Genomic DNA, 10,337 nt, shown 5'->3' on the forward strand with positions numbered 1-10,337 from the left:
CTGGTACACTGTCTGACACCATCCCCTCTCTCCCCTGGTACACTGTCTGACACCATTCCCTCTCTCCCCTGGTACACTGTCCTGACACCTTCCCCTCTCTCCCCTGGTACACTGTCTCCACACCACCCCCTCTCTCCCCTGGTACACTGCCCTGACACCATCCCCTCTCTCCTCTGGTACACTGCCCTGACACCATCCCCTCTCTTCTCTGGTACACTGCTCTGCTCCTGGGCTTCCCACCTAATGTATGATTGCAGTCACGTGTGTTGAACTAGCTAATTGCTGAGACAGGTGTTTCAACACAGGTGGCTGCAATCATACATTAAGAGGGAAGACCAGGAGTAGAGCATTTTGTACCTAATGGAACGGGTCATGTTGTAGGGTCTGCATCGCCTCTCTCCCCTTTTAGTACCTCCTCAGCTAAAGCTTAAACTATATGGAGTTTTCATGGTATTTTTTTTTGTGTGGCATTAGCCCGGCATCTGAGCATAGCCCAGTAATAATAAACACCTAATTTATATTAAAGGACTCCATCCAGTATTCCACATGCCCACACATAAGATGGCGCCGGCCGCCGCACCACTTCCGCCTGTAATACCGTGACGCGAACAATTAGGAGGGCGGAAATGCCAATATCAAACATGGTGACTGCAGTTTCTAAGGGTACCGTATAATATGTTTGACAGGGATCATGTCCCTACAGTCGGTAGCCACTCGCGTTTTATTTTACCCGACCTTGCTGTATAACGTATTGATGGAGAAGGTGTCCCGCCGGAAGTGGTATGACCGGATTGATGACACGGTGATCCTGGGAGCTTTGCCCTTCCGAGGCATGGGTGACAGGGTGAGTGGCCGCGCATGCGCAGTCCTGTCTGTGTCACTTCATGGCACAAATAGAATGGAAAATTCTGCCCTTGTTCCTTTTATAATAAGTCTATGTGTGGGCCCTGATGTGAGGTTAGGCATAGACATGTACCAGTGACATATAGGTAACATTTTACTGACTTCATCTCTGCTGATGTTAAGATATCTCATCATATCTCGCTTCCAATGTACTATTTAGTTGGCACTTTTATAAATATGTGTCTGTAACTAATATACTATTTATTTACTTTTACCCATGCCTGGCCAACCTGTGGCTCTTCAGCTGTTGTGAAACTACAAGTCCCAGCATGCCCAGCCACAGTTTTGCTATTATGGACTGTTAAAACAGTGGCAGGGCATGCTGGGATTTGTAGTTTCACAACAGTTTGAGAGCCACAGGTTGGCAGGCCTGCTTTAGCCCATAAACCTAAAATTGATGACTGACAACGAAACAATACCTATCATTAAAAAAAAAAAAGTTAATATAGTGTAGCATTAAGGTAGATGTTGCCAGAGGCTCAGGACTGAACACTTTGGGGGTTTTGGGGTAGGGGGAGGTGTATCTTGCTGAAGTTCTCAAACCTTTTTGCATATGTATTAATCAGTGTTACTATTAGCTCTTTTATTTTCATCATCTGTAGGTTAGTCTTCATCCCTTACTTAACATAATTCCCAACGCAGTGTTAGATTTGACATGAATTTTAAATGTAGTTTTAGTCTACGGTGGGTACACACCTGAACGATATCGGCCTGATTGGCCAAATCAGAACGACAAATCGGGCATATCGTGCAGTGTGTATGCCCAACTTGGGCGGTCGCATGCGATATCTTGTGATTGACCATGCTGCACGGCCAATCACACGGTATCGCATGTGAGGCTGTACTTATTAATGAAGGACGGAACAGTGATTGTTCCGTCATTCAATGCCAGATTGAGTTACACATGGGCCTGGAACTAAAATTGAGAAAGGGCCTATTGTGTACCACCACGGCGTGACCAGCACAGTGTGAGTGTGGCTAGTGATGTGGTGGGGGTATATACACACACACACGTACAGAAGCTGGGCAGCCTCGGTCACCATCACTCGGCCGCCTTCATGGAGCTGTCTGAGCTTAGCTCAGCTACTGTCTGGTCACAGGTGTGATGGTGCGGCGGCACTTGTCACATGGCGCGGAGGGGATAGAGGAGACGAGAAACCATATTTGCAGTGCAGGGAGGACTTAAGAACATGATGAAGCCTCCCACTGCACTTCTGGAATTATGCCCAGCGCCGGTACTTGGACCGCCGATAGGGCGGGCAGGCGGGGAGTTGAGCTCCATCCGCCCCATTGGCAATCCGGCCCTGCCGTCGTTCATTAAGTCTTTTAAGTGTGTACCGGCAAATATGCGGTGACCAGGGTGAAGGCAAATCGCCCTGAACATCGGCACGATTGCCGGTCGTTTAGGTGTGTACCCAGCCTTAGTCGCTTATTTAAAATTGTAGTTGGTTTAAAGCAGGGGTGGGGAACCTTTTTTTATGCTGAGGGCCATTTTGATTTATAAAATATTATTTGCGGGGCCGGTGCAGGCCACGACCCCTTGCGGGGCCACAATCACCAGTGATTACAGCAATGACTGTCTGAAGCTTCCTAAGGATGCTCCAGGCGGGATTGCTGCATAGACTCTGGCTGCAGGGTGCCATTCTAGGCACCCTGCTAGCCAGATGAGGCTAGCAGAATAAAGCTCAGAGGGCCAGAACAAATGATTCCGGGGGCCTTATACCAGGCTTGCCTACCCTCCCGATTTGGCCGGGAGCCTCCCGATTTTCGGATGCCGCTCCCGGTCCCCGGAAAGGCAGGCAAGCCTCCCGGCAACCCTCCGGACCCCCCCCCAGAATGAACTAAAAAACCCCGCGGGAGGGGGGGGGGGGGCGGACGATGACGCAAATCGCGTCATCGTTTCCCTGCTTCACAATGCCAAAAATAATGGCATTGTGAAGAGGGGGTGGGGCTACGATGACGCGATCATGCAGCTCCACCCCAAATGTGACATCATAGCCGGGCACGCCCCCCGCTGTTAGCCGACAATCAGCTCTCTCCCGGAAGGAGGGAGCTGATTGTCGACAAGTATGCCTTATACGGCCCCTGGGCCTGAGGTTCCCCATCCATGGTTTAAAGTTACATTTTAGTCTCTCTTTTTTGCTTTGTTTTAGTCAGTGGACCCCAGTTTTCATTTTAGTCAATCTTTCAGCCATAATATTTGTAAACCGTTTAATGATACTGTAATGGATTTTACTGAAAAACTGTTCTGTAAAATTCCCTTGAGAACATGAAGTTATCATACCATAACTATGTATTTAGTAATCTAGGTTCGGTAGGCTGAGTGAGAATGTGTTCCATACTGACTTATTATCAGGGTCATAACTAGGGGGTTTGGCACCCAGGGCAAGGCGGTATAAATGGCGCCTATTCCTCTCACTCCGTATCAGTGCCACAGGCCTAATTACCATCACTGCCCGACAACCTGACGGTCTAGGGAGGGATAAATGGTGGGAATGCCTCATCTGGGGCCTACCTGTCCTGTGTTTGGTGCTCAATTGCATTCTTCTGCAGTTGGCCCATCCTGGCCAGTGGCGGCGTCGCCGGAGCTCTTCTCTCTTGAGCCCAGCGTCTTCTGGCCTCTTCCGCGGCCGCCGGAGCTCTTCCCACGGCGTCTTCCTTCTCTGCCCACCGACACAGCCGTACTGACTTTTCCTCCCACCGCGTCTGACCGCTTTCTGTTGGCTGCCAATCTGTGATCCACAATTGACTTGCAGCCAGCGCCAAAACTCAAAAGGCCGCCGGTCCGTGAGCTGCAATCAGCTCGCAGCCGACGCCAAATGTCACCCGCCGCTGGGAACTGTCCGGTGAGATGTGTCCTGCTGGGGACACATCTCACCAGACTGCAGGACTTACGGCTTTGGGATCAACATTTGATCCTAGCGCTGGACATTGCACAAGCCGGTGGTGCCCAGGGTAAGGTGCCCCACACGCACCCCCCTCGTTACGCCACTGCTTACTGTAGTACTCCTCCCAAATGTTATATACAAATTAATGTCTTAAGTTTGTGCAATACACAATCCTATTTCCTTCACACAGATCATTTTTATTTTCTGCAAATATCTAGAACACATCCTTGTTCTTAACAAATTTGAAATAACCCTACTTCAAAAATAGAAAGCAGTGTTCTTAGTATCAGTGTTAATTTTGACAAGGATTTAGTTTAGTCTTAGTCACTTATCTAAAACTGAACACAGATTTTGATGTAATTTTCGTTATTAAAGTGTTTATATTATCGTTATCGTTCCAATTTAGTCCTCAAAAAAAATATGTTGATGATAACTTTTAGTCAAAACTTTCGTTTACAAAATTAACGCTGTACCAATGGTCTCATCAGTCATATCTTTAAGGGGAGATGTATCAAACCTTCTAAGTGGAGAAGAAGATGATCCTCTAGCTGTCATTTGTCTAGTACCCTGTATAAAACGATCAGTAGGATTTGATTGGCTGCTATGGGCAACTTCTCCACTTGTCCTGTTTAGAAGGTTCGATACATCGCCACCTTAGTCCTGAGACTGCCAGGACGTTGGGAGGTATGTGCCCCTGACCAGCTCTCTGCACAGTAGAGCAGGTTAAAATCGGTGTCTCATGCACCTGACACAGGTACAGGTGGCAATGCAGGGGTGCAATAAAGGGGTTGGGGGCAAGGGCTCCACCTTTAGTGGCTCACCAAAACCATGACACATTCTAACACCTTTTCTTTCGGAGGGATCGTGAACCTGTTTAGGTTGTATGGTGAATGGGATGTAGTTATGAGACCAGCAGACTAAATGCAGCCGGTCTCAATACTGATAAGGAAATCCCGACAAGGGACTTCAGATAGGGGGTTGGTATTTTGGCGTCTACATCCTGACACCGGAACGCCGAAGGACGCCAGCCTGAACGAGGTGCCCTTAGTGTTGGTCACGGAAGGGGTGGGTTAGGTTTAGGGAGTGTAGCGGGGTTAGGGGGGAGGGTTAGGGGCAGGCACTCCTCTGGGAGAGATTGGTTTAGGGTGCGGTAAGGGAGGGTTAGGGTTAGGCACTCCCAGGTGGAGGTTAGGGTTTAGCACCACTAAGGGAGGGTCAGTGGGGGAGAGGGAGTAGGGTACTTACCTGCCCTGTCGGGATCTTCTCCCTCCGGGCTGCCGGGACTTCGTACCCATTCCATGGTGAATATTGTCCTATGCGAATTACATGGATTTGATGTTATTGTGTTTCTCTGCAGCTAATTAAGGAGGAGAATATTCGTGGGGTCATCACTATGAATGAAGAATATGAGACCAGACATTTGTGCCACAGTTCCCAGGTTGGTAGCCATATGGTGCTGCATACGCTAGAGACCAGTGCAAAATCCTCTGCTCACATTACAGTTAACTCAGGGCCGGTTTAAGGGCTACATGGGCCTGTGGCTAAAAATGATCAAGGACCCATTGTGGGAAGTGGAGGAGGTGTGGCCAGTGCTGTGTGGGTGTGGCCAGTGCCCTGTGGGCGTGGCCAGTGCCACGTGGGTATATACACGCCCGACACGAACATTCCCAATGTCTCCTAAATACATATTGTCCTGCTGTATCTATGTTTTACTAGGGAATGTATAGATTTTAAGAGACAGCTCATTTCTAATTTACATATATCTTTGGAGAATAAAAAAATATTGCATTAAAACAGCTGAGATAGAGAAAAAAAACCCGCTGGGGAATGGAGTAAAAGAGAACGAGGTTAGAAAGGCGAATGCTGGGGAAGAGTAGAGTAAACCTGTGCAAACACGTGGAGATCATACAAACTCCACACACATAGGGTCCTAGCTAGACTCAAACCCATGACTCCAGTTCTGTGAGATAGCAATGCTAACCACGGTGCCACCACGTAGCCTAATGACATAAAGTTATTTCAGCAATGGTGTGGCTGTCTGATCTCCACCATAACAGCAGAAATTTGCTAGCAGTGTGCCCAGCCGCCAATGGTCACTAATAACTTGATTATTCTCAACATGGTCAGGCTCACGGTCCTTCCAGTCTGAGACCAGCCCTCCTCCAGGGGTGTTGTATCTAGGGGTCCGAGCACACCTGGCAAAGTAAGGGACTGGCGTCGTAGCTCCCCCCTCCCTGTTGGCAGTTAGCAAACAGACTCCGTGGTGGCTGTACGGGTGGCGATCGCCCCCTGCCCCTTCCCTTGTCGTCTGGCGCTGATGCTTCTGACTGACAGATCTGGCCGCTGGTGGTACTTCTGGGTGGCGCCGGCACCCTCCCCCTCCCCTCCCAACTGGCGCCCCTGACGGGTGCCATCCTGGCCAATAGGAAGCTACGCCCCTGCCCTCCGCCTTCATTACATCCCCACTATAGGTCCATCTACAGTAGACTGTTTATCTATTATATCTTCTCTATTCAACAACTTTCATTTTATTGCAGCTGATCACTATTCTTCAGATACACTTTTTGCAGGGTTGCGAGATGCTAAAATCAGATCCAGGCACAAATGACTGGGGGGCTGCTGTTCAATGCTGCCATGTCTTTCAAAACTTTTTATTAAAGAAGGGGATGTCCCCTTTAAACTGTAGAGTATACCTGTGTATCGCTCCTGCGGTCGGTCCATCTTGTGTTATATGTCTCATGGCTTCTCTCTGGTCTCTCCACAGCAGTGGGAAGCTTTGGGTGTGGAGCAGCTGAGACTGAGCACGGTCGATTTCACCGGGGTCCCCACCCTGGAGCACTTACAGACGGGGGTCCAGTTTGTCCACAAGCATCGGGAAAAGGGCAACAGCGTTTACATCCACTGCAAGGCTGGCCGCTCCCGTAGTGCCACCATGGTCGCTGCCTACTTAATTGAGGTGAGATTCAGGAACAATATTGCATTCATATGGGGTCAATGCACTTAGCCGTGAGGGGGGCCAGAGTGGTAACACTGGCAACGGACCCTCAACTAGCCCCCCTCGTGACCTGATCTTGCCCCAGACTCGTGGATTTTTTGAACAAAGGTACCGGAAGTGTGGTATATGGCCGCATACTGGCGCCCTGTGGGGTCTCCCGGCTAATTGGATTGGCCTCTATGATTTATTAGCTTGTACGCGTTCTTCTGCAGCTGTTACTAAATATATGACTTATATCATCTAAGCTCCTCTGTGGCTGTGTTCAATGTTCAGAGCAGAGTTCAGTTTTGTTGTATCCAAGGGCTATCAAAATAAACAGCTCTGCCCTCTAAATATAAAAGCTGTAAGAATACTGATGATCACATTTATAACATTGCAATGGGCACTAAGGGGTCTATTTACTAAAGCAGTGTTAGGAGATAAAGTGAATGGTGATAAGGTACCAGCCAATCAGCTCCTAACTGTAATTTTTCAAACACTGCCTGTAACATGGCAGTTAATAGCTGATTGGCTGGTACCTTATCACCCTTCACTTTAGCTCCTAATAAAGCTTAGTAAATAGACCCCTAAGTCCTGGATACATTTATATAATGTTTTTTTATAATGTGTCAGTATTAGGGATGTTAGATACCAGCCTGATGAGGTTCACCTTGACGTGGTAGCTGGGCATACATGTACTAACCAGTGATGTGCAGTGAGGTGAGGCAGAGCCTATCCTCTCCTACTTCAGTATACTCCAGAGTTTTGACTATTAAAAATTATAAGAAAAATATAAAGAAAATCTTATAAATATAGTCTTTGTATTATGCTTATCATTTGTATAGTCACAACCCTGGAGTATAAAGTGTTTGGCAGGGGAGGCACTGCCTCCCCTGTCTACCTTATCGCACATCCCTGATCAAAACTCACCAAATTTCCAGCACTATATACTGCTGCATCTTTGCCCACATGTACCCTCGGGTTCATATATGTATGTGTAAATCTGGCTCTGATACTAGCCAGCGCCTCCCCAGCCATTTACTTCACCGCACGTCACTGGTACTAACAGCCTTAATTATACTCCATATAAATTATTAGAGTTTATTATAAATGTTTTTGATTATTAGTATTTTTAGCACTTAAGCTGGCCATCCACTATACAATTCAGATATCTGGCCCTGATTCAGAGCCAGACGCTCTGACAGAGCGCTCGCTCTGAATCAGGGCCGGTCTTTTTTCTTTTTTTGAACGGCCTCCTGGCCGCTCGTATAGCTGTGGGTGACCACCCACAGCTATAGCGAGCGGCCATGATGATGTTCGCGATGGTCAAGACCATCGGGCTTGCGACGAGACCCTTGTAGTAGGGTCTCGTTGCCCAAGCCCCAGAGTGCTTTCGGCTCTAACAGAGCCGAAAGCACTCCCACTGACATCACTTGTGCTGTCAGTGGGGCCGGCCCCAGACGGTAGGCGTTCCAATGGGAATGCCTCCGTCTGGGCAGCCACGCCCCCGGCCCGCCCCCACCAAAGGGGGCGTGCTGTCACTCAACATCGACAGCACGCCCCCTTTGGTACAAGGCCCAGAGCGACTGATTGCCCGTCGCTATCCGGGTCTCGCGCATGACGGAGCCGGCTCCATCGTGCGCATGCGCACTGGGCCACCATCGACCAGCTTGCGAGCGCATAGCGCTCGCGAGCGGGTCTGAATCAGGCCCTCTGTCCAATCTGGCTGGCTGGAATGAAAACCTGGTAATATATGGGAGCAAATGACAATCGTCCATATGCTCACAAACACTGGAAAATAGCCAACAATGGTTGTTCAGACTAGTTAGTTAAAGCACACGAATGTAACCAATTTGAACAATTTTTTGTTGTCCTTTTTTCAGTGTTTATGATCGACTGTCATTTGCTCCCATACATTACCAGGTTTTCATTCCCACCCACAGCTATGCGAGCGTCCAAGAGGCCGCTCCATTTGTAGGTAGGAGTGCCCTGTTTCAGAGCGAGCGCTCTGGTCAGAGCGTCCGGCTGTGAATCAGGCCCTCAGAACTGTGTCTCAAAGAACTTGCATAAGATTTTTCTTTTTTTGTTTTCTTTGATCAGAGACATAAATGGAAGCCTGACGTTGCCGCTGGTTTCATAGCGGATATCCGGCCGCATATCCTGATCCGCAACAGGCAGCAACAAGTTCTGGAGAAGTTCTATCTATTGGTTACTAATCCAGAGGCGCCAGGGAATGGAGGATGAAATTAGGGGAATTATATATTTTTCCTGTTCTGTTGAGCATCTAACAAATAACTTTCCCCATCAGATGCCTCTTGTACTGTTAGGACAAACTCAATTTTAACAGCTCTGGCGCCAAGATTGTCTACTACTACTGCTGTGTGTTATTCTGTCTCTATCTATTTAAGGAACGAATGTTTAGTCTAGCCCTGTGTATGGTCATTCTGTCCTTATTATAGAGGACATTTTATAAATACAAATTGGCTCTGAGTCAGTGTATCTTCTTTAATTGTAGAGATATTGCATGTACACATATTTGCACCACATATAATATACACACATAAAAGACAAGGGAGCTCATTCAGACCTGCTCGCAAGATGCGATCGCTCGCTGGCAAAAAGGGGCGGGATATTTAATTAAGCGCTCGCACTGTTGCGTAAGGACTCCCACTATGTTTTACCGAGCTACGGGAAAGTGCGCTCGCGAATGTCTGTAGACGCCCCCTTGCCACTCGCAACACACGTCATCTCCAGGAAATTAAGGATTAATCTGGACCATCGTGAGCCATCGGAGCTGCTCACAGCCCTTGGTTGCCTTAGCTTGCCGCAAGCTGGCTGAAATACATGCAGGTGATGTGTACAATGACGCTACTTTGCTAATTATACACACCCTTTAAACAGCATTTTGGTGGCCAGACGCCTGCGTTCGTACATCCACTCCCCCGTTCACAAGCACCTTCCCCTGTTACCTCCCACAAATGGCACTATCTGTCACTCCAAGCAGCGACCTGATAGTGGCTTACGAGCTACCAAAATCAGATCGCAATGAATTGCTTGCGCATGCGCCCTACGAATAATACGCATGTGCAGATGGGCCATTATCACTCAGAGCGAGCGGGTCTGAATCAGGTCCAAGGTGCGCTTCTTTGTGCAATAATATTAAGCAAACACCAATAGTGTAAAAAATATGTAATGTGAACCCGTACCAAAAAAAGATAAAGTAAGGCTTATCTGAACATCCACAATATTTGTCTTTCATTTACCGTCTCATACAACATGAAACCATGACAAACAAACCATAACACATAGGACCTGATTCAGACCCGTTCGCTAGATGTGGCCGCTCGCTCCCAGCGTATGGAAATTCGGCTAAGTGACGTCGGGGCAGCCGCTCACAGGACAAGTCCTAAGCACGCCCACTATGTCTTGGCGAGTGATCACTTTGTGTTTGTAGATGCCCACCAGCCTGTCTTAAGACGCCCACTTGTGCACATCATGTCCCGGAAGTGCATGAAATCATCGGATGCGTTCGCAGCGCTTAAGGTTGACTATACCCTGACGCTAACACTGCG

The 10,337-nt window shown here is 48.3% G+C and overlaps 1 protein-coding gene across 1 annotated transcript; it reads left to right on the forward strand.

Moving 5' to 3' along the window:
- The first annotated feature begins 600 nt into the window (after positions 1 to 600).
- Positions 601 to 9,965, forward strand: PTPMT1 (protein tyrosine phosphatase mitochondrial 1). Its single transcript, XM_088448626.1, has 4 exons — positions 601 to 844; positions 5,149 to 5,229; positions 6,556 to 6,747; positions 8,866 to 9,965. The coding sequence occupies exons 1-4, from the start codon at positions 692 to 694 to the stop codon at positions 9,007 to 9,009; spliced, it is 570 nt and encodes a 189-aa protein (XP_088304752.1). The 5' UTR covers positions 601 to 691; the 3' UTR covers positions 9,010 to 9,965.
- The last annotated feature ends 372 nt before the right edge of the window (positions 9,966 to 10,337 follow it).

The sequence above is a fragment of the Taudactylus pleione genome, unplaced genomic scaffold, assembly GCF_031769625.1.
Source record: "Taudactylus pleione unplaced genomic scaffold, aTauple2 ptg000462l, whole genome shotgun sequence".
Classification (NCBI taxonomy): Eukaryota; Metazoa; Chordata; class Amphibia; order Anura; family Myobatrachidae; genus Taudactylus; species Taudactylus pleione.